Source organism: Cnephaeus nilssonii, assembly GCF_951640355.1.
Source record: "Cnephaeus nilssonii genome assembly, chromosome: 19".
In the NCBI taxonomy this organism is placed as follows: Eukaryota; Metazoa; Chordata; class Mammalia; order Chiroptera; family Vespertilionidae; genus Cnephaeus; species Cnephaeus nilssonii.
The window spans coordinates 24941965-24969649 of record NC_137090.1 but is presented as its reverse complement, the minus strand read 5'-3'; the positions used below and the strand labels follow the sequence as shown (position 1 = coordinate 24969649).

Here is a 27685-nt window from a genome sequence, read left to right as displayed (position 1 = left end):
AGTAGAATACTATACAGCAGTGAAAACAGATTAACTGAGGGCTGTGAGCCGCTCTAGCAAATTAACTGAACGTAGGGCGGGGTTCATTGGGACCCCTGACCTATAGCCTGCAGGTCAGAAGCACCAGTGATGCCCTTGGCTTCCAAGTGCATCTACAGTGTGTCTTTGCATATCTGGGGGGGAAGCAGTCTTGTGGGGCTGAGCCCTTAATCTGCAGGATCTCTGGGTAAATAGTGTCAGAACTGAATTAAATTGTAGGATACCCAGCTGGTGTCACAGAAATTTGCTTGTTGTGGGGGGAAATCCCCACACATCTGGTGACTGCAAGGAAAGTGTTGTATGTTAGTAGTAAAGGAGACTCACGGGGGAGAAAGACACAGCAGGGAAGACTGGGTTATTCCTATAGGGGAAGGTAGAAAACTGTGTTTTTCCCTCACAGCAATGCCCCAGAGGAACCATACCAGCTCCCTAGGGCTGCCATACCAATTGCCACAAATCGAGTGGCTTAAAACAACAGTAATTTATTCCTTCACAGTTCTGGAGGCCAGAAGTCTGGAATCCATGTTATCAGGTCCACTGTCTCGGTATCACAGTGCTTGTGTTCAGGTTACCTTTATTTTACTTAATAATGCCACATTCACGTCACTTTTATTATAGTACTAGCAGCCCGGTGCACGAAATTCGTGTACGGCGGGGGATTGTCCCTCAGCCCAGCCTGTACCCTCTCCAATCTGGGACTCCTGGAGGGATGTCTGACTGCCCGTTTAGGCCCAATCCTGGTGGGGTCGGGCCTAAACGGGCAGTCGGACATCCCTCTCACAATCCAGGACTGCTGGCTCCCAACTGCTTGCCTGCCTGCCTTCCTGATTGCCCCTAACCACTTCTGCCTGCCAGCCTGATCACCCCCTAACCACTCCGCTGCCAGCCTGGTTGATGCTTAACTGCTCCCCTGCCAGCCTGTTTGCCCCCAACTTCCCTCCTCTGCCAGCCTGGTCACCCCTAACTGCCCTCTCCTGCAGGGTTGATCACCTCCAACTGCCCTCCCTTGCAAGCCTGGTCCCTTTCAACTGCCCTCCCTTGAAGGCCTGGTCCCTCACAACTGCCCTCCCTTGCAGGCTGGGTGCCTCCCAACTGCCCTCTCCTGCTGGCCATCTTGTGGTGGCCATCTTGTGTCCACATGGGGGCAGGATCTTTGACCACATGGGGGCAGCTATATTGTGTGTTGCAGTGATGATCAATCTGTATATTACTCTTTTATTAGATAGGATAGAGGCCTGGTGCACGGGTGGGGACCAGCTGGTTTGCCCTGAAGGGTGTCACAGATCAGGGTGGGGTTCCCTTGGGGCGTGGGGCGGCCTGAGCGAGGGGCCTGTGGTGGTTTGCAGGCCGGCCACGCCCCCTGGCAACCCAAGGGGAGGCCCTGGTATCTGGAATTTATTTTCCTTCTACAATTGAAACTTTGTAGCCTGGAGCAGAGCCAAGCCTGGGGCTCCGGCAGCCATTTCTGTGGCAGTTAATTCACCTTCTACAATTGAAACTTTGTTGCCTTAAGCGGGTGAGCCCGGCCAGGGTGTGCGGAAAGCTTTGCTTCCCCTGTTGCCGCCGGCAACCCTGGCCTGCTCTCTCAAGCTCCATTCTGCCGCCGTTTGTTTGAATTTGTTTACCTTCTATAATTGAAACTTTGTAGCTTGAGTGGAGGCTTAGGCCTGCAATGGCTATGGAAAGCTTGGCTTACTCTGTTACCTGGGAAACCTTGCTCTCTGTGGCTGTAGCCATCTTGGATTGGGATTAATTTGCATACTCGCCCTGATTGGCTGGTGGGCGTGGCTTGGCTGGTGGGCGTGTCTTATGTAGCGGAGTGATGGTTAATTTGCATATTACCATTTTATTAGAGAGGATAACTAAAGGCCCGGCACACGAAATTCGTGCATGGCTACAGTCCCTAGGCCTGGCCTGCCATCAGGGCCATCTTCCCCGGCTGCCCGCAGCTGGCCCCACCCCTCGCTGCCACCCCCCCCCCCCATTCCCCTTTTGCCATCGGGTGATCGGTGCCTGATGGCCACGGGAAGGGACTGAAAGGTTAGCTGTTCCCACCCGCTGGCCGGCCCTGCCTCCACCATGGGTCACCCACTGTGTGTGGGGTGACTGGCAGGGTGGGGGCCTTGGCCTGGCATCGCCTGCATCCCCCGCCACCCAACCCCAGTTCCCCATTTGCCATCAGGCAATCGGAGCCTGCAGCTGGGGAAAGGGACCGAGAGGTGGTCAGTGTGCCTCATAGTGACTGGTCCAGTGGTTGTTCTGGTCGTTCCGCCATTGGCGTCAATTTGCACATTACCCTTTTATTATATAGGATAGAGGCCTGGTGCACGGGTGGGGGCCGGCTGGCCTGCCCTGATGGGGGCCCTGGATGGGGGGGGGCGGTCTCTGCTGGGGCAAGGGACCATGGGAGGTTTGCATGCTGGCATCACCCCCAATTGGGGTGGGGGTCCCCACTGGGGGGCGTGGCTGGCCTGGGTGAGGGACCACACCCCCGATTGGGATGGGGGTCCCTTCTGGGGAATGGGGCCAGCCTAGGTGAGGGGCTGCCAGGGGTTTGCAGGCCAGCCACACCCCTGATCTGAGTGGGGGTCCCCGCTGCGGGGCGGGGCTGGCCTAGGCAAGGGGCTGGTAGTTCTGCTCTCTGGTCATTCTGGTCATTCCACTGTTTCGGTTGCTGGGCTTTTATTATATAGGATTGTTGTTCATTATTAGTAGCTGTTGTTCATCTCTTAGTGTGCCTAATTTACAAGCTAAACTTTGCCATAGGTCTGTATGTATAGGAAAAAAACATAGCATAGAGAGGGTTTGATATTATCCTCGGTTTCAGGCATCCACTGGGGATCTGAGAACATATCCCACGGACAAAGGGAGATGATTGGAGATGACTCCAATCTTTGCTTCTGTCTTCACGCGGCTGTCTTCCATCTTTGTGTGTGTGTGTGTTTCCAAATCTTTCTCTCTTTCTAAGGACTCTAGACACTGGATTAGGGCCCAGGCTAATCCAGTGTGACCTCATCTTAACTTGATTATATCTGCAGAGACCCTATTGCCAAATAAGGTCACATTCAATTAGAACTTCAGCATATCTTTTGGGGGCGACACAATTCAACCCAAAACAAAACCTCAATAAGTATTACTACACAGAGGAACTAGAATGGAAGAGAGAATATAAATTAGCTAAATCCTCACCTACCTTAGCAGAAAGCCAAGAGACAATGACTGCAGTTGGTAAAACAAGCATGGTGGTATAAGTGGGGATTATTTATGTGAAGGTGATCACCAGAAGCACTAAAAACTGACATGGTTAACAGTGGTCAGCCCCAGAGACAGGCCTGCAGCAGGAAGATGTGGAGAGCCTGTTTAGGGGACTTTGGGGAAATTTGAATATGGACTGGTTATTAGGTGATATTACATAACTAGAGGCCCGGTGCACAAAATTCGTGCACGGGGGCGGGGGGTGTCCCTCAGCCCAGCCTGCACCCTCTCCAATCTGGGACCCCTTGAGGGATGTCCGACTGCCCGTTTAGGCCCGATCCCGGTAGGATGGGGCCTAAACGGGCAGTCGGACAGCCCTCTCACAATCCAGGACTGCTGGCTCCCAACTGCTTGCCTGCCTGCCTTCCTGATTGCCCCTAACCACTTCTGCCTGCCAGCCTGATCACCCCTAACCACTCCCCTGCCAGCCTGATTGATGCCTAACTGCTCCCCTGCCAGCCTGATTGCCCCTAACTGCCCTTCCCTGCAGGCCTGGGTCCCCTACCAACTTCCCTTCCCTGCAGGCCTGGTCATCCCCAACTTCCCTCCTCTGCTGGCCTGGTCACCCCTAACTGCCCTCCCCTACAGGCTTGATTGCCCACAACTGCCCTCCCTTGCAGACCTGGTCCCTCCCCTGCTGGCCATCTTGTGGCAGCCATCTTGTGTCCACATGGGGGCAGCCATCTTGTGTGTTGGAGTGACAGTCAATTTGCATATTACTCTTTTATTAGATAGGATAGAGGCCTGGTGCATGGGTGGGGGCCAGCTGGTTTACCCTGAAGGGTGTCCCTGATCAGGGTGGGGGTTCCCTTGGGGCATGGGGCAGCCTGGGCAAGGGGCCTATGGTGGTTTGCAGGCCGGCCACACACCCCAGGTGACCCAAGTGGAGGCCCTGGTATCTGGGATTTATTTATCTTCTATAATTAAAACTTTGTAGCCTTGCCGAAACCAGTTTGGCTCAGTGGATAGAGCGTCGGTCTGTGGACTGAAGGGTCCCGGGTTCGATTCCAGTCAGGGGCATGTGCATTGGTTGTGGGCACATCCCCGGTGGGGGGTGTGCGGGAGGCAGCTGGTCGGTGTTTCTCTCTCATCGATGTTTCTAGCTCTCTGTCCCTCTCCCTTCCTCTCTGTAAAAACAACAACAAAAAAAAACAAAAAAAAACTTTGTAGCCTTGAGCAGAGGCCAGGGCGGGAAGAAAGGTTGGCTTCCTCCATCGCCGGGGAAACCCACGCCTCCTAATCTCTCCAGCTCCGTGGCTGCAGCCATTTTTGTTGGGATTTACTTATCTTCTATAATTGAAACTTTGTAGCCTTGAGTGGAGTCCAGGGCCAGGCAGGGTATGTGGGAAGTGTGGCTTCCTCCATTGCCAGGGATACCCAAGCCTCCTGCTCGCTCCGCGGCTGCAGCCATCTTGGTTGGGTTAATTTGCGTACTAGCTCATGATTGGCTGGTGGGCGTGGCTGGTGGGTGTAGTGAAGGTATGGTCAATTTGCATATTACTCTTTTATTAGATAGGATTACTGTTCATTACCATTTTGTTAAGCTTTCTAATGATATTATGTTGATGTAAGAAAATGTCTTATTCTTCAGAGAAGCAGGTTGAAGCCTTGGGTGAGAAGTCATGTCTGCACCTACTTTAAAATCCTTCAGAAAAAATACAGATGAGCAAATATGGCAAAACATTAATAATGTTTAAGTCTAAACAAAGAACATCTGGAGGATCAGTTTACTCACTCTACTTTTATGAGTGGTTCCACTATCAGAATTTTAAAAGTGAAGAGATTTTAAATAAGTCTTGGAATGTGCTTGCTCTCCACACCCTTTCACTCTTCTTGAACCTATAGACACAAAAAATAGGACCTCTGAGGTCTTGTAGTTCAATCCCCTTAGGTTACAAATGGCTAGATAGGTTTTATGACATCCAAGTCACACAGCCAATTAGTGGGTGAACTGGTACAAGGGTCTCCAGGAGCCTCATCTAGGGCTTCATCTACTATCCCATCCATTGTCTACCTCAGTTAGGGGCTAAAGGAGCTATTTTTAAGGTCAGTAAGCAAAGGTGGTAGCTTTTTTTTTTTTTTAATGCAGACATTGCCCATGGGTCCTTGAGTTCTCATATATAAGAAATCTTGATTATACCCTGAAAGTTTTATTCTCTTCAACATGCCAGTAAAGTATACTTGAGTCCTTTAGCTCTTATATTAACCCCTTTGGGTTTTAGCAATGCGTGGAGCTGAGCAATAAGTATCTATCATCTGTCTTTCATTAATATTCACCATAAGTGGCCAACAGCTCAGGGGAACTAAGTCCTGCAGATGAGACTTTCCTAAATTTGAACTTCTTGACTTTACGGGTATTCAAAATGCTTAAGAAGCCAGTCTAGACACTACAGTAATCAAAAGGGAAGGAATAAGCAGTTGCAATCTTGCAAACATGCTGTATTGGAGGTTAACTAGTTGCCCAGAAAGCCAGGCAAGACATGGCTAGACAGACATGGCTAGCATGTCTGTCTGCAGCTCAGGTTCCCAGACCCCTCCTAGCCCTCTGGCCTGTCTCCCACCGCCTTTTCTCCTCTCTCACATCCAAAAGGAGGAAGGTTAGGGATGTGGCAGGCTTGACAAAGACAAGCTTTACCTTAGGATTTAAACTGGAATTTTCTTGTTCTAACAAGAGGCAGGCTATGACTGGACAGGGAAACCAGGAGACAGGACTCAGGCACACTCAGGAGGGGAGCCAGACGCCGGTCTGAAAAGGGGGACCCCGCCTATGGGACCCTCAAAGGAGGATCCAGCAGCAATGGAAACACAGCCGTTGTCCCTGAATTATACCCTCAGGGAGCTAGAAGCCTTGATGAATCATTGACATAGAGGCCAGGGCAGGGGAGTGGTTCTGGCGGGAAGACAGGCCTGAAGAAGGGATGAGCTCCTGAAGGGCAAGGAGGCCATGGCCCGCTGCTGAGCTGGAGTAGGGCCGTTACCTCACTTGGCAGGAGTCAGGGGAAGCTACAGATAAAGTTCAGGATGCTCCTCTCTCCATGTTAGTATTCAGGAGATAATCCTGAGCATGCTTAGGGTGTGAGCCTCCCACGTGACCAGAGGCAGGGGGGTGCACAGCCCGCCTGCAGACAGACCAGGGTCAACTGGAGTGAGAGAGGCACAGGACAGCGAGAAGGCCATGAATAGATCCTCTAGCCCTCCTGACCGCTCTCCCACCCCACCCACCCCTCAGAGGAAGTTCCAGAAACTCCTTCCCCAATTGCTGAGCAGCTCCGGGGCTCCAGGAACAATATCTCGAGGTAGGACCCATTTTCTTTATTGGGCCTCTGGGTCGTGACCTTCTCTCTCCTCTCCACAATCTGGAGTGCAGGGCGGAAGGAAGAAAGGAGATAAGTTTACCAAAAGGAGAGCAGGAGGAGCATCAATGAGGAAGGAAAGAGACAGAAGGAATGTTATGAAGACATTGGTTTCTACACACACACACAAACACACACATACACACACACACACACACACACACACACACACACACACACACACAATCTGTCTAAGAAATCCTATTTATACTAATAAAAGAGTAATATGCTAATAAGACTGGGAGACCTTCCAGACGTCCTTCCAGACAAAACCAGGGGCTTGGCTGGCCTGCAAATCGCCCCCAAACAGCCCTCAGCCCCTCGCCCATGCTGGCCACACCTCCCAGCGGGGATCCCCACCCCAATGGGGGTGTGGCCAGCCTGAAAACCACCCCAACCACTTGCCCAGGCCAGCACCGCCCCCAGTAGGGAACCCCACACTCTGATCCGGGACCCCCTTCAAGGCAGACCAGCCAGCCCCCACCCATGCACCAGGCCTTTATCTATACTAATAAAAGGGTAATATGCTAATTAGACTGGGAGACCTTCCGGGACACCTTCCCAGACATCCTTCCAGACAAAGCCATGGTGGCAGGGCCGAGGCAGAGGCGGTTAGGGGTGATCAGGCCAGGAGGGGAGGGCAGTTGGGGGTGATCAGGCTGGCTGGGGGGGAGGGCAGTTGGAGGAGAGCAAGCCGGCAGTGGGGGACAGTTGGGGGCAATTAGGCCAGCGGGGGGGGCACAGTTGGGGGCGATCAGGCTGGCAGGGGGGCAGTTGGGAGTGAGCAGGCTGGCAGGGGAGGCATTTTGGGGCGAGCAGGTCGGCAGGCAGAGTGGTTAGGAGCAATCAGGCAGACAGGTGAGCAGTTAGGAGCCAGAGGTCCTGGATTGCGAGAGGGATGTCCCTACTGCTGGTTTAGGCCCGGTCCCACAAGGATCGGGCCTAAACCAGCAGTCGGACATCTCCCGAGAGGTCCCAGATTGGATAGGGTGCAAGCCGGGCTGGGGGACACCCCCCGTGCAGAAATTTCGTGCACCGGGCCACTAGTCCTATCTAATAAAAGAGTAATATGCAAATTAACCATCACTCTGCTACACCCACAAGCCACGCCCACCAGCCAATCAGGAACGAGTATGCAAATTAACCCAACCAAGATGGCTGTGGCCACGGAGCAAGCAGGAGGCTTGGGTTTCCCTGGCAATGGAGGAAGCCAAGCTTTCTGCACACCCTGGCCAGCCCAGGCCTCCCTCCACTCAAGGCTACAAAGTTTCAATTATAGAAGATAAATAAATCCCAACAAAAATGGCTGTAGCCACGGAGCAAACAGGCTTGGCTCTGCTCAAGGCTACAAAGTTTCAATTATAGAAGATAAATAAATCCCAGATACCAGGGCCTCTGCTTGGATTGCCGGGCGGCATGGCCGGCCTACAAACCACCACAGACCCCTTGCCCAGGCCACCCCATGCCCCAAGGGAACCCCCACCCTGATCCGGACACCCTTCAGGGCAAACCAGCTGGCCCCCACCCGTGCACCAGGCCTCTATCCTATCTAATAAAAGAGTAATATGCAAATTGACCATCACTCCAACACACGAGATGGCTGCCCCCATGTGGACACAATATGGCTGCCACAAGATGGCCAGCAGGGGAGGGCATTTGGGAGGGACCAGGCCTGCAAAGGAGGGCAGTTGTGGGTGATCAGGCCAGCAGGGGAGGGCAGTTGGGAGGGACCAGGCCTGCAAGGGAGGGAAGTTGGGGGTGACCAGGCCTGCAGGGAAGGGCAGTTGAGGGAGACCCAGGCCTGCAGGGGAGGGCAGGTAGGGTTGACCAGGCCTGCAGGGGAGGGCAGTTAGGGGCAATCGGGCTGGCAGGGGAGCAGTTAGGCGTCGATCAGGCTGGCAGGGGAGTGGTTAGGGGGTGATCAGGCTGGCAGGCAGAAGTGGTTAGAGGCAATCAGGAAGGCAGGCAGGCAAGCAGTTGGGAGCCAGCAGTCCTGGATTGTGAAAGGGATGTCCGACTGATGGGGCCTAAACGGGCAGTCGGACATCCCTCGAGGGGTCCCAGATTGGAGAGGGTGCAGGCTGGGCTGAGGGACACCCCCCGCCCCCGTGCACGAATTTCGTGCAGCGGGCCTCTAGTACTATATAATAAAACCCTAATATGCAAATCTACCGAATGGCCAAATAACTGGTCGCTATGACGCACACTGACCACTAGGGGGCAGACACTCGATGCAGGAGCTGCCCCCTGGTGGTCAGTGGGCTGAGGGACCCCTCCCCGCCAGTGCATGAATGTCGTGCACCAGGCCTCTAGTAACTAAATAAAAGCAAATTTTTCAGTGAAAGCTAGCAGCATGGTAAGTTCCAATAATGAACAAGTTCCCAGGATGTTCTTTTGTTTCCTCCTTTGTCTTTTTTTTTAATTGATTGATTGATTGATGCTTTGGTACTAGAAGGTTGGAGGAAGATAATGGAGAGAGCAACTACTTGCGGGGAGGGGATGAGAAAGGATAAGTGGTTAAACTAGTGACTGCTGAAAAGATACACAGTACCATTTTTTCCTTTCTTCTCTGTTTTAATCCAATGCACACTCGTCTCCACCCCATGGGAATCAACAGTTGCTGAACCCCTTCCAGCACTGAGAGCAAAGACTGACTCGTGCCAAGAATTTTGCTCATGTTCTCACTAAATCTATAAAACAACTTGATGAGGTAGATGTTGGTGTTCCGGTTTTACAGGTAAGGAAATTGAGGCTCAAGTTATTCACTCACTCACCTAATGTCACAAGACAAAGCAATCGATCAGGGTTTCTCTCCAAGGCCTGGGTTTTTTCCACTACTCCGCCCTGCCTCCCTCCCTCCGCCCTGCACAGCAAATTCACAGATGTGTGTCACTGCCGGGAGAAGGTAAGAAAACACTGCTCCGGGCAGTCTCCAGGGGCTCAGCACAGTTAGCTCCTTCCTCTCCAGCTCATATTGTGGTGCAAACAGTGCTGGTTCCCCTCCCTGCTACCCCCCAGGCCTTTGTCATTTGTCCTGCGGCCTAACCGCTCCCATCTCTACCCTATCCTACACACTCCAGGACCTCAGCTTCCTAAGTCTCAGCCAGAACATTATTTTACAAGGACACTCACCAACCTTGAAAGACGAGGTACCCCGAGGCAAAGAAATAAAATTATTGTCGTTGAACAGCATGATAGTGCAGCGCCATCTAGTGGTGCTGGGGCCAACGGCCCAGGCCCTGACATTTTCAAACAATCAATACCTCATTATTAACCATAATCACGACCTGCCTGGTGTTTACTTTTGGAGAAACATTCAGTAGCAAGGGATGCACATGCACTGTTCTGCATGTTTCAGAAGCCTGCGATCCTAAATGCCACAATGACTCTTACACAGTGTCCTGCCCCAGAGCAAACAGGAGGGAGCAGGGATTGATTGTCTATCTTTTTCATCTGAGCTGCTCACCAAAAACAAAGCATCCCTTGAAGCCACTGACCTTTCACTAACTGCTGAGAGGGAAATGCTTGATAAATAATAAATGGCCCACTACTGGATGGTGCTTAGAAGCATCTTTTAATTAAAAGAACTGAGCCACTAGAAGGTCGGGTGACTGACATTTAAGTTCCAGCCCAGGAAAAGCATCCATCGAGGGTAAAACTAGACCCAAAATGGAATTTCATTGTCAGCTAGCATTCGACAAGCATCCCCTCTCTGTAATCTGCACAGATGGAGGGGGCAGTGGCTGCCGCATTTTGTAGGGGACATAACACTTAACTTCCTGCCTCCTTTGCCTTCCCCTAGCAACCTTTTCATCTCCGTGCTGCGGCAATAACCACTTGTCTGGCTCAGCATCTCCACAGATGCTGCTCCAGGGCTGGGCTCATCCAATCAGAGACCCGCCTGCCACTCTGAGCGCTACCCTGGCAGCGACAGGAAAGCCATTTCTTGTCTTTTCCACAGGAGAGCAGGTGCCCTTCCTCCATCAGCCAAGGTGACCTCGACCAAGTTGCTCACTGAACCTGCTCCAGCATCCATCTCGCTGAGCACCCTCGAAGAGTCAAAACACGCAGCTAAACTAGCCGGTCAGTCCTCCACCTTTTGGCTGTTCTGGAATAGAGTTCAGGAGCACAGAGAACAAAGTAAGAACCCCACCCCCTTTACATGACTCACCTTCTCTTGTTCCTAGCTCTACAGTCCTCTCGCTGAGGCCAGCTGGCGTTAGCTATCGCAGCCACATCCTGTCACATACCCCTAGCTCCTATGCAGTCAGGAGAACTGCCAGCCCAGTTCTGAGTCAGGCATGGTCACAGCCGAGAGCTGGGAAGGATGGAGTGTGCCTCATCGGGATTCCCCAAAGCAGAGGCAGGCACCAGTGTTAGCCTCCGAGAAAATCTTATCATCCCACTGGAATGACTTTCTTTAAAAAAAGAACTCAGTGAATGTTTTTAAGTAGCGAGCCATCATTTATGTAGAGAAAGGTATCATTTTAACAAAATTAGGAATCCCTGGGAGGCACCGATTTTTTTTTTCTATAATAACATTTTCATTATCTGAGAACACTAAGTATTATACAAATTTACAAAAAGAATTGGGCTTGCCTTTTAAGGACACACATCAAGGGTCAGGCCTACCCAGCAAAAAGCAAAAGGAGAACTCTCTAAAACCTGGAGAATCCCGGGCCACTTACATGGGCCTCGCTATTTCGATGTTGGAAGATGTGGGACCTGTTTCCTTTGCTGGCTTTCTCGTTCCTCCCGCCCTTTAGCTGAGAGCACTCACCTGGCTCAGCCCCCAACCTCTGTGTCTCTCTACACTCCCCTGGGACAGCTCACTCGTTCTCCTGGCGCCAGTGCTTCCTCCCCCTTCTCCCAACACCTCACCCATATCACCGGTCTGCCACTGGAACGTTGCTCTGTCACCTCTAACGCAGTATGTTAAGTATTGAAGCTCTTCCCCACCCGTTTGTTAGTGATGCTATTGATCCGGTCACTCGGGCTTATAACCTTGGAATCTCTGCCTCCAACTGGAGTGGCTGCTCAGAGAACAAAGTCTCCTCTTCCCGCCCTCCTTGCCCACTCCCCCAACCACATTCTTTATGTCACATCCGGGCAAATCTTCCTTTGACCTGACTCTGCTTTCACGACAGTACTTCCTCGTTCAAACGTTCTTATACCCAGCTGAATCCCTCTTAGAGTTTCTGAGGAGGCCACCATGATCAGATCCCATCCTACCTGGTCAAACCTGCTTTCCACTCCTCCTCAAGAGTCATAAAAGCACCTGTCACATATCTTACAAGTGGGCTTTGCATTCATCATACCCATTAATTCTCATGATACTAACTAGAAGCCCAAGAGACGGTGACAGGCACGAGGCCTCACCAGTAAAAAACAGAGTAGCCAGAACCAGAACCCAGATCTTCAGCCTCGTCTTGTGCCAATTTTCACTGTAATCAGGACACACGCCCTTCAGCTCAGAAAACCCGCGTGGAGGGTCTACTCCTGGAAGGCTGTGCCATGCCTCCGTGGGCTCAGTGGGTAAGAACTTCTGCCCTTGTTGACACTCTGAGGTGGGAGAGAGTAGCTACATCTCTGGAACAAAGACCCGGTAAACCGGGCAGGAGTACAGACAGTGGGCCAGGCGTGCCGGCTGCAGTGCAGTGAGCGCAGTCTGGAAGGGGCTCGATAAGGGGCTTGAGACGTGATGTGAACATTAGGTAAAACTTCTGAGCAGAGACACCATGTGAAAGGGACAGTGAAGGCACGGCTTCTAAAGACAGTGGTGGCAGGGGGTTGCTCCTGGCAGCAGCAGCCACACACGCCACTTCAAATCCCCAAATTTCGCCCACCCTTCAAGGCTCTGCGTGCAGTGTCCCCAGACTAGCCCATGGCCCATCTCTCACCCGGACTCTCCACCATACTCTCCTATCTTGACTATAAGGGTCCTGTTCATCTTATTATTTTGAAAGTCACGCTGGTCCTCCCAGTTAGATTTTAAGCTCCTTAAAGGCAAGGAGGTTCCACTTCCATTCCCTCCAGACGACAGAGTCCAGGACCAACAGTGGGAAGAGTTCTGAATTCCCAAAGTGACTCCACACCTTCCACTAGGCCAGTGGTCGGCAAACTGCGGCTCTGTGGACTAATGAGTTTGCCGACCACTGCACTAGGCTTTGGTCACTGGGATTCAACAAAAGGTTTGCTCTAAGGCTTCGTCTCTCCCCTTCTACCAGGCCCAGGCCTTCCCCGTGAGTCCCAGTCTGGCTAACAAGATCAGAGTGTCCTGGTGAGTAAGCATTTTCATTCACGGCCGGTGGGAGGCTAAGTGAACAGTTGCCATGGAGGGTAATAACAAAATTGAAGGTGAGCTATCTCTTGACCCAGCAATACCACGGCTAAGAATGCAGCCCCCGGCTACACCAGCCTATTTGCAGCACAAGAAAATATGAAAACAATGCTTTTGTCAATGGGGCACTGATTGATCCACACAAAGGATCTCCAGAGACATATTAAGTGGAAAAGCAAGGTACAGGACAGTATGCAGTGTCCCCATGTATATGCCCAAAATATTTCTAAAAAGGAAATGGTGACAGCAGTGGCCTTGGGGGAGGAAAAAATGGGTGGCTCGGGGACAGGGGTGGGAGACTGGCTTGTCGCTTTAAATTTTGAACCATTGCATGTATAATTTTTGAAGAATTATGCAACAAATAGCTTTTTAAAACTCTTCAACATTATGGAAAAGAAACTGCCCTTTATGTTTTTTTTAATTGTCTTATAATGTTTAGTACTTTTCACTGTACGTTTTTCTCAGATTTATTCTACATATTTCCTATTTATATTGTTACAAATGGTATTGCTGTTAATTTTTAACTCTTTGCACTCGCTTGCTTTTTTCTCACTTCCTTTATTCTACTCGGGATTTAATTTTTTAAATACCCCAGATTTTACAAAGCGCAGCAGTAGAATAAAAAAGTGGAGTTTCTTTTCATAGAAACTTATTTATTTGGATTTTTTTATATTTCAAATTATTGATACATTCCAAGAGTATAAAAAGAGCTGCTACTGATGCTAACCGTGTCGAGTCACACTTGACATCCGAGTGCAAAAGGTTAAAATAAGAAACTGCCCCTTAAGCCCCAGAAACATCAAGTTCAGAGAAGTAACGAGTGACCCCTGACTGTTCCTCTGAACAGAACCATCTCCTCCACCTGCTAAGTCCTCCCAAGGTCTGGCCCGGCATTGGAACCAATGGTTGCCTGCTGTCGAATGGGTGAAATGTGCTGCCCCACCTAAAACGGAAGCATTCCCAAAGCAAGAGGAATTGCAGAGATAAAGGTTGGAGAAGGGAAGGGGGGGGGGGTTGGGGGGGGGGCGCGATTAGGGAGAGAAGCAACATGGCTGTGAATTGCTTTTGCCTCATGTAATCACTCACTTTCCATTATCTGAGCACCCATGTGCCAGGAGGTGTACAGGCTGAGCTGTGTGTCCCACCCTTCGTCTACCAGGAGACAGAGTGACTGTACACAAAGAACACAGGGTAGAAAATCTACACGTTTTAAAATAAGAAATTTCTGAGGCAGTTTATTACCAGCAGCTGAAAACCACTTCTCCTACTCAGCTTGATCACAAATGCAAAGGGGACAATCTCAGAGCAATATGCCACTTACTTTTTATTTTTTCAGAGGAAGAGATAAAAAACGTCAATGATGAGAATCATCAATCAACTGCCTCCTGTATGCCCCCTCATCCAGGGATTGAGCCCGCAACCCGGGCATGTGCCCCTACCAGGTTCATGGGTCAACACTCAACCACTGAGCCACACCAGCCGGGCTTGACACCAGGAAGGCAAGTGGAGAGCATCATCTGAATTGGCTGGCTCCCTCTTGGCAATCCAAGAGATGTCACCTGGATTCAGTCTTGAGCTGAATGTAATTATTCACTCCTTCAACAAAGCCTACTATGTGTAGGCCTGTGCTAATTGTCTCTAGCAGAGCCAATCCATGAGATTCAAGTTATAGTTTTGGCCTTTGGCTATTTTCAATGATAGGTCCTCACTCTTACCGCAAAGCATTAAGTCAGCTTGGCCTCTCAAGTTGAAGGTCAATAGTTCTATAGCAGCAAGTACAAAGATTATCTGCACACAGAAACAACTGACCAAGGGGCCACATTATATGTTTAAGTAAAAGTCTGATGGATCCAGAGAAGGGAAACATACCAGAGAATAAGAAACAGCTGCCCATATGTTTTGTTTTTTTAAAGACTTTTAATTTTTTGAGAGAGGGAGAGAAACATCGATGCGAGAGCGACACGTGGAATGGCTGCCTTTTGCACACCCCCTAGGATCCCGGGGATCGAGCCCTGACCGGGAATCACACTGCCAAGCTTTCTGTGCGCAGAATGATGCCCAACGGTGCTGTACCAGCCAGGGCGCCAGCCACATGTTAACACCTCAGAATGAGTCCCATTCAAACAGTACTTATGAAGGTTTCCTGGTGCTATTTACAATGTTAAAGTAAACTTACATTATAAGCAGCTAAGGAATTCTTTATTGAAGAGCATCCTAACTGCTAAAGTTCACAACTGCTTCTTTCAAACCAGGATACTGAGCTTTATGACAACCTAGCAACAGAAACTAAAAGAAGGCAAACATAATGCCTTTGAGATCCAGAAACATTTACACAGCTTAACTGTTGAAAATAGTTCAACATTCATCCAGTGAACACAGTTGGATGTCAGTACATGTGGTATACAAGTTCTTCAGGGAGGTGAGGGGCCTTTCGACTGCTCTTCCGGTGCCTCCAAAGGCTGGTCCTGTTGAACTTCCTTCAGAGGCTGGATATTTTCCAACAAAGTTTGGAGTTTGACACCCGTGGGTTCAGATTTCCTGGAAACGTGACTACCGTCCTGTTGCTTAGAAGACCAAACAGAAGTATGTCACAAAGATGTTATTTTCATTCAAGTATTTGACTGAAGCTATATGATTTAGGCACATTATCAATGACTCAAAAATTTAACATAAATATTTCAGATCAGGGCGAGGGCGGGCTAGAAGAGGTCAATGGAGGGGGGGGGAACGTATATAATACTTTCAACAATATTTTTTAAAAATATTTCAGGTCAAATTCTGTTATAAACAAACATGATAAAAATCTCTACAAAAGCACAATTTCAAAAGACCTAATGACAACTCACTTGTTCCAAGTCTCAGTCATAACCACAAAACTCCAGTAGATTCTATCTAACAGTATTGGACCTGGAGTTCAGGAACTTGAGCCGAGGTTGGGGAAAGAAAACCAAGCCTTCCTTTAATCTGACAAGTAGACAATCTTAATAACAATCCTACCTAATAATAGACAAATATGCAAATTGGCCATACCTCTGACACACCCACAAGCCACGCCCACCATCCAATCAGAGCGAGCATGCAAATTAATCCAACCCAAGATGGCTACAGCCACAGAGAGCAAGGTTTCCTAGGTAACAGAGGAAGCCAAACTTTCCCCTGCCCTTGCCAGGCCTAAGCCTCCACTCAAGCTACAAAGTTTCAATTATAGAAGGTAAACAAATTCAAACAAATGGTGGCAGAATGGAGCTTGAGAGAGCAGGCCAGGGTTGCCGCCGGCAACAGGGAAAGCAAAGCTTTCCGCACACCCTGGCCGGGCCCACCTGCTTAAGGCAACAAAGTTTCAATTATAACCCCTGCACAAATGGCTGCCGGCCTCGGAGGGAGCCCCAGGTTTGGCTCCGCTCCAGGCTACAAAGTTTCAATTGTAGAAGGAAAATAAATTCCAGATACCAGGGCCTCCCCTTGGGTTGCCAGGGGGCGTGGCCGGCCTGCAAACCACCACAGGCCCCTTGCTCAGGCCGCCCCATGCCCCAAGGGAACCCCACCCTGATCAAGGACACCCTTCAGGGCAAACCAGCTGGCCCCCACCCCTGTACCAGGCCTCTATCCTATCTAATAAAAGAGTAATATGCAGATTGATCATCACTGCAACACACAATATAGCTGCCCCCATGTGGTCAAAGATCCTGCCCCTATGTGGACACAAGATGGCCACCACAAGATGGCCAGCAGGAGAGGGCAGTTGGGAGGCACCCGGCCTGCAAGGGAGGGCAGTTGAGAAGGACCAGGCCTGCAAGGGAGGGCAGTTGGAGGTGATCAACCCTGCAGGAGAGGGCAGTTAAGTGTGACCAGGCCAGCAGAGGAGGGAAGTTGGGGGCAAACAGGCTGGCAGCAGAGTGGTTAGGGGGTGATCAGGAAGGCAGTCAGGCAAGCAGTTGGGAGCCAGCAGTCCTGGATTGTGAGAGGGATGTCCGACTGCCCTAAACGGGCCTAAACGGGCAGTTGGACATCCCTTGAGGGGTCCCATATTGGAGAGGGTACAGACTGGGCTGAGGGACAACCCCTCTCCGTGCACGAATTTCGTGCACCGGGCCTCTAGTTTTGATAATAAAATACTCACAGCCCTTGCTTCTCCTACTCGTCTTAAAATGACACCTTCTGCCAATAAAGCCTTCCCTGCTTCCACAAATAATTTCTCTTCATCTGTTTCTCCAAGTTTCTGTAGCTCCAAGTACTTCTCCACAAACCTGGAATTCCAAACAGTCACGTCTAAGGTCTGTATACTGAGAGTGTCAAGACATGCTGTTACACTGTGTAAAGCATTTCCTTAACAGACCTCCTTATAGGAACATTGTTCTCTAGTGCAATTCAACAAAACTCAAGCTGGTAACTAAATTCTTAAAAATAAAATAATAACTCACCCAGGGCTTATAAAATGGCTTACCGTTGACAGGTAGACTTGAAGTTTGGATTGAACAGATCAAAAGCTTTTTGACCAGATCCATAGGCTGAATAAAATTTCCTGGGAAATACAAACAGCACCATATAAGTCTCCAATTATAGATCATGGCCAAGAACAAACCAAGATATAACTGCTAGGCCCTGAGGAGTTAATTATAACATCACCTACATAGCCTAAGCCTAACAATTTTTGGTTTTGGTCTTTAATTAACGCATGCACATAGTAAATACGTCAAACGTTACACAAAGGCATCCAGGGAAAAGGAACACTCCTCCTCACCTCTGCACCTCAACTCCCCAGTTCCCTTCCCAGGAGGTAACACTACTCAGTTGCTTGTGTATCCATCCAGGAATATTCCACTAATATACAAGCATATAGGCATCTATCATTCCATTTCCAGCCACATTTTTTAAACTCAAGGATAGCAAGCACTATTCCATATCTTGTCTTTTTCTTAGTTAATATTTCTTAGAGGTCATTTTAAATCAATGCACATAGATTATTTCCAGTCCTTTGCTACTCTAGACAGTACTGCAACTTATTTCTTAGTGCATTGTGCAAATAAGTTTGTGAAATAAATTCATAAAAATGTTATTAGGTAAAAGTATGCACAATTGCCAAAATGCTTTTCAAAGCATTTGTGCCAATTTACACTCACACCAGTAAATATGACAATGTCTATTTCCCCTGACCAAATTATATTTTCCAACTTTATGGTCTTTGTTAACTTGATAGGTAAAAATTATAACTCATGGTAGTCTTGTCTTTTCTTATGAAACAGACTGAGTATCTTGTCATGTTTAAAAGCAACAATAAAGATTTTTTTCTGCAACCTGTCCATGCCTTTGCTGATTTCCATTTGGTGGTCTTTCTCTTATTGACTTATATGCAAACTTTATAGCAGTAAAAATAAGATATTAGCCCTTTGTCATACATGCTGCAAAATTTCCCCCAGTATATAGGCTGAGTTTTTATTTTGCTTATGGTACACTCTTTATGCAGAAAATTTTAATATTTTCATTTATGGCTTCTGGGTTTTATGTCATTCTTAGAAAGGTCTTAATCACTCAGACTATTTGTAAAGTTCTCCCATGTTTTCTTCTACTACTTTTATGATTTCATTTTTTCACATCTAGGTTTTGATACCTCTAGAATTTATTTTGTTATTGTAAGTTCTTAAAAATATAAAACACCATCACACCCCCGCCCCCCAAAAGCCACAAAGATATATGTTCAAAAACTATTTAAATACAAGGTGTTACTATTTTGGCATTGATAGTAGTAAAAGAGAGCTACAAAATATTCCACATTGTCCTGTCACATAAATTATTTTAATGTATAAATCAGTGATGGCGAACCTATGACACGCGTGTTGACACGCATAGCCATTTTTGATGACACGCGGCCGCTGAGGCGGTCGCATGCCGAGGATGAAACATTTGCTGCTCCTGAGGATGAAACATCCTATCTAATAATAGAGTAATATGCAAATTAACCATCACTCCGCGACAAAAATGGTGGCGCCCATAGACACAAGATGGCGGCGCCCAGTCCTCTCAGGCCCGCAGGAGTCCCCCAGTCCCAGGGAAGGCTGCCGCTGAGAGAAGGAAGCGAGCAGCCCAGCCTGTTGGCCTAGGAGGCGGCTTTGCCCTCCGGCCAGATCCTCTCCTAGCCCTGAACCTGGCCATGGGTCTGGGAGGCGCCCTTGCACAGCCGCCATAATCAGCTGCCCGCCCAACCCGGGACATGGGTCTGGGAGATGCTTGAACATGGCCGCCATGATCAGCTGCCCTCCGGGACCTGGACTGTGGGTCTGGGAGGCGCTTGCACATGGCCGCCATGATCAGCTGCCTGCCCCAACCCGGGCCGTGGGTCTGGGAGGCGCCCGCGCACGGCCGCCTCCATCACTTGCCCTCCGCGACCCGGGCCGTGGGTCTGGGAGGCGCCCGCGCACGGCAGCCTCCATCAGCTGCCTGCCCCGACCCGGGCCGTGGGTCTGGGAGGCGCCACACACGGCCGCCTCCATCAGCTGCCCTCCAAGACCGGCCGCCTCCATCAGCTGCCCTCCAAGACCGGCCGCCTCCATCAGCTTCCTGCCTGGACCCGGGCCGTGTGTCTGGGAGGCGATCGTGCACGGCCGCCTCCATCGGCTTCCTGCCTGGACCCGGGCCGTGTGTCTGGGAGGCGATCGTGCACGGCTGCCTCCATCGGCTTCCTGCCTGGACCCGGGCCGTGGGTCTGGGAGGCGCCCGCGCACGGCAGCCTCCATCAGCTGCCCTCCGCGACCCGGGCCGTGGGTCTGGGAGGCGCCCGCACATGGCCACCTCCATCAGCTGCCCTCCGCAACCCAGGCCGTGGGTCTGGGAGGGCCGTGCGTCTGGTCTGGACATTGCAGTTACATTGTGCAAAGCGTGCACAATCAGCTGCCTGCCGAGGCCCGGGCTGTGGGTCTGGGAGGCGACTGCACAAGGCCGGCGCGATCAGCTGCCCACAGCGGCCTCGGCATTGGGCCTGCGAGGTTCCCGTGCATGGCAGGAGCCGTCTGCTGCCTGTCCCAGCCTGGGCTGTGGGCCATACACCTCCCTCCCCACCCCCCACCCTGCCCCCTCTGAGATCAGCTCCCATCTGCAGCTGGGGGGTGTAGGCCTGGGAGGCAGCCGTGCCCCCCAGAGCTATTCCCTCCAAGAGGCAGCCTGGGGTGTCAGGCTGCACCCCCATGGAGTGATCCCCCACACACACTATAGCCTTGGAACTTCCCTTGCTGCCAGCCGAGTGATTCGAGATGGGTGGTGATATCTGGGCGATGCTGCCCAGCAAACCTCTCCCATTAGGTAGAAAGTTCTGACCAGGTTAGGGAGGTAAATGGGTTTTGTTTAAAATCTTTAGGAACCACATGGAAATGTCTGAGGTAGGGTTTCACATCGGAAGTAACTTACAACTAATTTCTGAAGGCAAACCTGGAGATTGCAGTTACATTACTGGAGAGTACCCCGAGGTCCGGAGGTTGGCTCTGCAGCGGCAGTGCAGAGTGCTCCCCACCCTGGTTCCTCAGCACCTTGGGCAGGGCTTGAGCCCACCCAGGAAGGCCTTTTCCCCTACAGTTTTCACCACGGCAGGGAGGTTTTGTAGACATGAATAAGAAGTGCCCACGCACAAGTCCTGAAGATGCCGGGGCCGGCAGAAATGACAATCAAACCGGGAAAAGAACAAAACCAGAAACACCACCGATCCCATCATAGATCATCTTTTCTTCAGATGACTGTGTGTTTCCCTCTTCTTTGTCTTCTGGAAGCAAGACAGATTCAAGTACTGACAATTCTACCAATGGAAAAGTTAAGAGAAAGAGAGGACAGAAAAGGAATAAAAGGAAAAAAGAAAGAAAGGACAAAAGTTGAAACATCAAGAAAAAGAAAGAAAGAAAAAAGAAAGAAACAACCACATCATATCACCTTTCTAAGGTCTCATGAAATTCCTGTTTAAGTTTATTTTATGACACTTTTAGTTTGGGTTTACATTTTTACTGGTTTGTGAAGACCACGGCAGGTACACAGTCCAATATGTTAAAGAAAAAAACCCTATCTACTAAAGAGGTAATAGGAGGGGAGAGCATTTGGGGGTGACCGGGCTGTCAGGGGAAGGCAGTTGGGGATGACTGGGCTGGCAGGGGAACAGTTAGGCATTGATCAGGCTGGCAGGAGAGTGGTTACGGGGTGATCAGGCTGGCAGGCAGAAGTGGTTAGGGGCAATCAGGAAGGCAGGCAGGCAAGCAGTTCGGAGCCAGCAATCCTGGATTGTGAGAGGGATGTCCGACTGCCCGTTTAGGCCCGATCCTACCAGTAGGATCGGGCCTAAACAGGCAGTCGGACATCCCTTGAGGGGTCCCAGATTGGAGAGGGTGCAGGCTGGGCTGAGGGACACCCCAACCCTGTGCACGAATTTCGTGCACCAGGCCTCTAGTTTGCAAAATAATGTTTTTTCCTCAAAGTGACACACTACCCGAGTTAATGCTCAGTTTTTTGGCGAAGTTTGACACACCAAGCTCAAAAGGTTGCCCATCACTGGTATAAATGAACCTGGAAAGCATGCTGACCATGTGCATCCAATGCACCTGAGCAGAAAAGGTGTTGAAAAAGTACTTAATACCACAAAGATCTTGTGTCCTATCCTGAAAATTTCCAAGTAGAGCAAGAAGATACTTGTTTTCCTACCTCAAAGGAGTGTTGTGTGGGGAGGAAAAACACCCTCAAATGAAAGGTGCCTGGACTTCAATAGAGAATATAACTATAAATTCTGTTTTCTTACACCCAGGAATAGGGGTAAGGATAAGGAATATATATTAACTTCAGTTAGGCACAACCTCTGATCTTAACATTTAACAGAAAAGAAACCTTACCAATTCCCAGTGTAAAACGAGCTGACAAGTATCTGAGGGAAAGGGCTCTGTCAGTGAACTCCCAGTTTGTTGCCCTCTGTAAGGCTCAGAGGCCACATGACTAAAATGGAGAGAAGGATACCTACCTTGCAGGGTTAGAGTAAGGCCTAAACAAGATGACTGTTAAGTGCTTAGCATGTGCCTGATGCAAAACAGATGTGCAGAAACAAGTAACTGCAATGATCAGTCAATTGCTGGACTCCATATTCTACTTCTCAAAACTCCTGTCTCGATAAATATCACATGATCTCACTCATTTGTGGAATATAATGAACAACATAAACTGATGGGGGGAAAAATAGATCCAGAAACAGAGAAACATCAATCAGAACATCAAACCTCAGGGAAGAAATTGTGAGGTAACCAGAAACCCAAGAATGCCTGAGAACGCCTTTCTAGCCACGCTAGCAATCATCAGATGTACGGTAATTTTACCTGGGACAAGAGGGTAAGTATTTTGATCTTATGCTCCTGACCCTTCATGGGTAAGACCCATTACGTGGGCTGATCCTCTGACTAATGTAGTTACCAATAATACCAAACACCCTGGACATCTAGGAGGTCCATGGGTGGGGCAAGAAAGTATAAATACACAGGGGTCTCCACCCAGCTTCCCTTTTGTATGACACGAAATCAAAACAATGCTCCTTTGTATGTACAATTAAAGAGAGGTTTCTGGCTTGTGTGGACACCAAAGAAAGGGAGTCACTACTATCACTACGTGCCCCCGGTAGAGGTGCAGAAAATGTAACTAAGACCTTGTCTATATAAAAAGAAATGGACAGCCAGTTTGAAAGGGAATTTCCATGGACTAGAACAAAGAATATCCTTACATGATTTTATCCTACACTGTCATTAAAATTTATTCCCAGATTTGGATCACCCCCAGTACTTATAATAGTTCCTCGCACCCTTGGGGATAAAAAATAAATAAAATAAAAAAAGTCATCTGTTTGGTGCTTGGAGACAAACTTAACACATCTCTTGATACTTTAGAATTACTACAGCATAATATACAATTATCCCAAGCAAACATACAAACTAATTCTTTGAATGTCTGGCAGCAATTTAAAAAGGACATGTAAGGATTTAACCCTTTTCATTGGGTAGAGGGCCTCCTGGGAGGGCACCTGAGCATTCTATATGGGTCCCTCTTACCCTTTAGGCCAAGAGAGACCCTCTTCTCACAATTCAATTGCTCACAGCTGTTGCATGAGCTCTCTGTTCATGTCGAGGTTGAAGTCTCGTGATGACTGGTGCCATGGATCTGTCTCTCACCCAGTAGGGCGAACTGAGCCCTCCCTGGAGAAGAAACCTGGGTTCCAAAAGATATGTGATCAGTGCTGGGGCCCCGCCAGCAGGCGAGGGGATCCCAAGGCAGGTGCTGGGCATGGAGGCCATAGGGGCATAGGCTACCAAGGAGACAGAACTGAACCTCACGTCACCCTGCTTGGCCCCAGAGGATGGCTGGTTAGCCAGAGACGGGTAAGATTCCTCAAGGAAGGAACAACCTAAGACAGGCACAGTCGCAGAGGGGCCATCAAGAGAGAATTTGGGGATCAACAGAGGTGGGGCACAGACCCTCACCCCCCCAACATTGCAGGGGCCTGAATCCTAGCCCCTTCTGAGGGAGGTCTCCTGCCCCCATGGCTGCTTTGTGCTTCCCATGCCCAGCTCAGATCAGGACCCAGGTGACCGACAGAGACTTGGCCGACAGCAGCTGCCCTCTCACTCCAACAAGAATTGTTTGAGTTGCCTTGTACCCACGGTGTGGGGAAGTGGGTTTACGATATCTAAATCCAGCCTACCACCAGGAATGCTCAGGACCTACTCAAGAAGGCAAATAATCCCTTCCACCAATATTTACAGGGTAAAACAAGATTATTGTTAGAGTAATAAATTTGACAGTAAAATAGTAGTCAAGTTTTCAGGCAAATTTAAATTGGCTAGTTGAAACAAGTGAATATTCTAGAAAAATTAATTGTACCGGACAAAAAGGTGTTCCTAAAGTGTCAACTAAAATTTTTATTGGTATTTCATCTCATGATAAAATTGTGCACCATATAATGAACCTAAAACAGTAATATTATAGTGCAAAAAATTAAAATTTAAAAGCCATCAAGACTACATTATAAAATTTTCAAAAGCCTCCTAACATTTAAATCAAAAAAGGAGGGGATAGTAGAGGAATATCATGTAAGGAAAAATATCCTGTAAGTAAATTACATCTAGAAAATTAATACTTTAGAAAATTAATTGTAAGGCTAAAAGCAAGACACCCATGAAAAACACACAAGGTGATAAAACAAGCCAGAGGAAAATCATTTGGGCAAAAATTGAAAAAGGATCCCCAGTCAAATTTATAGAAAATATTCCTTTATTAACCTTTGGTTGAGAATATGTTTGTATATTTTCAGAAAACAACTCCGAGACCATGTGGATTCCAGCAAGAGAGGAATCGACAGGACTACTCCAGCCATGAAGACAGAAGAGAAGCAGTCCAGAGATGGAAGACGCTGATGTGGCCTTCCCATACTAGCAGTTAGCAGCTGTGCATCACTGCAGATTGCCCAGGACCAAACCGGACAGAGTCAGACCTGCATTACCACCATTTGTCCACCATCCAGAACTGAAATGTCAGTGCTGACATGTACACATAAGGAACTGTTGGACATTGAAATTGGGTCTCAAAAGAACTGTTGGCCCAGAAAGAAACTCACTACACACTGATTCATTTGCCTGTCACCATAACCATTATTGCTTGTCTCATTTTCGGTTCTTATAAGTGTATTTCTAATAGCACATGATCTCACTTATCTAGGGGAAATAATGAACAACATAGACTGATGAACAAGAACAGACCCTGAAACAAGGAGGCATGGATCAGACTGTCGGGCCTCGGGGGGAGGGTAGGGAAGGGTGGGGGTAAAGGGGGAGATCAACCAAAGGACTTGTGTGCAGGCATATGAGCCTAACCAGCGGTTAAGGACAACAGGGGGGTGGGGGCATGTGTGGGGAGGGGTGTGGGATGGGAATGGGGGAACGAGGACAAATATGTGATACCTTAATCAATAAAGAAATTTAAAAAAATAATATGCACAAGAATAAACTCTTGCATGCTCAAAAACAAAAACAAACACAAAAAAAAACTCCTGTCTCTCTCACATGGGGGAAGGAATTGATTCCCTCGTTTTGCTAAATGTACCAGACCTTCTCCATAGGGCAAGCCCTGACTCAGTGTCTATTTAAGTTGCCAGACCTCCCCTTCTGCAGTTCCCCGCGCACCCACCCTATGGCACTCACGCTCTAATCAGATCCTCGTGGTAGAAGATGTCCTGGATGTCAGCTTTGGCTTTGCCGTACCGCAAGAGGGGCCTTCGGAAGACGGGCTCCCTCAGCGGGGGGAAGGCGCTATATATGTCGAACCAGAGGGGCTTCTCCTTCAATACCCCAGCCCGCATGAGGTCCCGCGTCCTTAAGGAAGGAAAATAAGGAAGGTCAGTCCGTTACCACAGCCTGAATCAGCCTAGTCACAGTCTGAGACAGCACCAGATCACGGAGCCGTCAGGAGGGCAGAGCAGGGGCGTTCCCCGCCTACAGGTAAGGTATTTCCACGTTCCACACCGGCCTAACCAAGCTCAGAGGGTTAAGCCCTTCCATATCCGGGAGCGCAGCCCACTCCCTCGCCCCATTCCCGTCACGTCCAAGGCAAAGAAGGTTCGGCCAGACCCAGCCGCCTCTTCCTAGAGACCTCCGCTCGGGGAAGGGCGAGGTGCAATCTTGAACGTGAAAGGTAAGAAGGTCAAGGAGTGACATCCTCCAGCACCACCGTTGAGAAGCAGGAGAAAGCACCGACAGGCCTCCCCCGGCTCAGACACCGCACCGGGAGAACGCTTCGCCTGCCCGGCTCACACCCACCCAAGCTGAGCCCCCGCCCGGCCGAGGCACCCTCAGCCCGTCCCGGCTCCGAGCACGCACCGCGAGAAAATGCTGCCCACCGTTTCCAGCCGGCTGCCCGCCATGGCCGCAGCCTCTGACCCAGCGCCGTTAGTGGCTACCGGAACCGGAAGCGCCAGCGGCGGCGGGCGAAGGCGGCGAAGTTGCTGGCCGAGCGGTGGATCCAGGGCTTACACCAGCGGCCCAGCCGGGGGGGTGGGGGGGGGGCGGAGCCAGGCAGAAGCAAAGGATTGGCCGAACTGGCGCGCTTCTCGGCTCCTGGCCAGGTTCAGACTGGAGCACTTGACAGCCGAGCCAGAAGGGGCAGAAGCTGTAAATGACCGATCGAGGGGAGGGATTAATTCTAGTGGCTGTACTATGCTGCCATAAAAAAGAAGGAATTCTCATCATTTGCAGCAACCTGGATGGAATTGGAGAACATTATGCTAAGTGAAATAAGCCAGTCAATGAAAGAAAAATACCACATGTTCTCACTCATTTATGGATAATAAAGAACATTATAAACTGATAAACAAAAATATAGATACAGAGATAGTAAAGCATCAAACAGACTGTCAAATTACAGGGGGAAGGTTAGGGAGAGGTGGGGGAGATAAGAAATCAAACGAAGGACTTGTATGCATGCATATAAGCATAACCAATGGACGCAAAACTCGGGGGGGGGGTGAGGGCATGTATGGGTGTGGGGTGGGGTGGGGCAATGGTAAGATATGTACACATATAATACCTCAATAAAAAAAAATAAATTCTAGTGGCTGCTTTACCCTGTCTGGCCTCAATGAGGCCACTCCTCTTAGGTGGGACAGATGACGAGGAGGAAGGTGGGAGACGCAGCCCACGTGTTAGGGGAGCCACCAGGAGGCCTCCAGCACGAGGCCCCACCTGTGCCAATTTTGGCTGGAGTCACAGACTACGCAAAAGGAAGCCGAGGCCCGGGGAGGGGAGCCGCTTGCCCAGGGTCACATGGAGCCCAAGCCTCCGTCTCCTGCTGTTTAGCGCTACCCACTAAACCCTTGGGCCCTGGGGCGCCACCTGCATCCGTTCTAATAAGGATGCTGCCAGCAACTAATGTTTCCTCCCCGGAGGAGGCGTTGCTGCCTAGCTCCTCCTTGGAGCTTGAAAAGTAAGAGTGTGCGGAACAAATTCCAAGAAGGAAACTGGATAATCTGGGGAAAGTAACCTGTCAGGCTTATCTTTCGGCCCAATAACCATACTTCGGGTACAGCACCCCCATAGAAATTAAAGCACAATTTCATGGGGATATTGGTGCAGGGATCGTCATTTGTAGCATTGTTTGTGGTGGCAAAAAACAAATAATAATAATAATAATAATAATAATAATAATAATAAGTGTGGCTAATGGGAAATGGCTGGAAAAACATGCTTCATATATTCTATGGAATCCTATACAGCTATTAAACGACTTATTTCATCTATATATTTACCTAGATGAATGCCCATGACTTATAGTTAAACAAAAAAAGGAAGTTTCAGAGAAACACCTTTAGGGGGACCCTAACCTATTAAAAGACAAAGGAAAACACTTTGCAGTGTATGTGTTTGTGTTTGTATGAGGAAACTTGTGGAAGGTCACACAAGGCTATGAATATGGGTTATCTCCAATAAAATTGCAGGAGGGGAGGGAGAATTTTTTTCTTTATGTACCCCCTGAGTTTGACCTGTAAAGAGTTTGTATTTATATTTGAACTTTTGAATCACATACGCATAATATGTCTCCCAGGAGCCCATCATCTTTGTCAGCAAGAAAGAGCATCAAGTTATCCCAGTCTTCCTGCTCTGTGGGAGGCTGGAGAGGAGGAGGAAAGGAATGTGTGATGAGTAGTTAG

General features: G+C 49.3%; 1 protein-coding gene across 1 annotated transcript; it reads right to left on the bottom strand.

Moving 5' to 3' along the window:
• Positions 1–14287: 14287 nt before the first annotated feature.
• MRPS23 (mitochondrial ribosomal protein S23) lies at positions 14288–25965 on the bottom strand. The gene is made up of 5 exons (XM_079797920.1): positions 25860–25965; positions 25185–25355; positions 17432–17509; positions 17108–17234; positions 14288–15551 (listed from the first exon to the last, which is right to left on the bottom strand). The coding sequence occupies exons 1-5, from the start codon at positions 25901–25903 to the stop codon at positions 15399–15401; spliced, it is 573 nt and encodes a 190-aa protein (XP_079654046.1). The 5' UTR covers positions 25904–25965; the 3' UTR covers positions 14288–15398.
• Positions 25966–27685: the final 1720 nt, after the last annotated feature.

Bases quoted from the DNA above. Each gene is read 5' to 3' on its own strand.
- MRPS23 (XM_079797920.1), bottom strand. From the start codon at position 25,903: ATGGCGGGCAGCCGGCTGGAAACGGTGGGCAGCATTTTCTCGCG. The intron at 25,356-25,859 runs GTGCGTGCTCGG...TCCTTCCTTAAG, and splicing joins GTGGGCAGCATTTTCTCGCG to GACGCGGGACCTCATGCGGG. The intron at 17,510-25,184 runs GTGAGTGCCATA...TGTATTTCCCAG, and splicing joins CACGAGGATCTGATTAGAGC to GAAATTTTATTCAGCCTATG.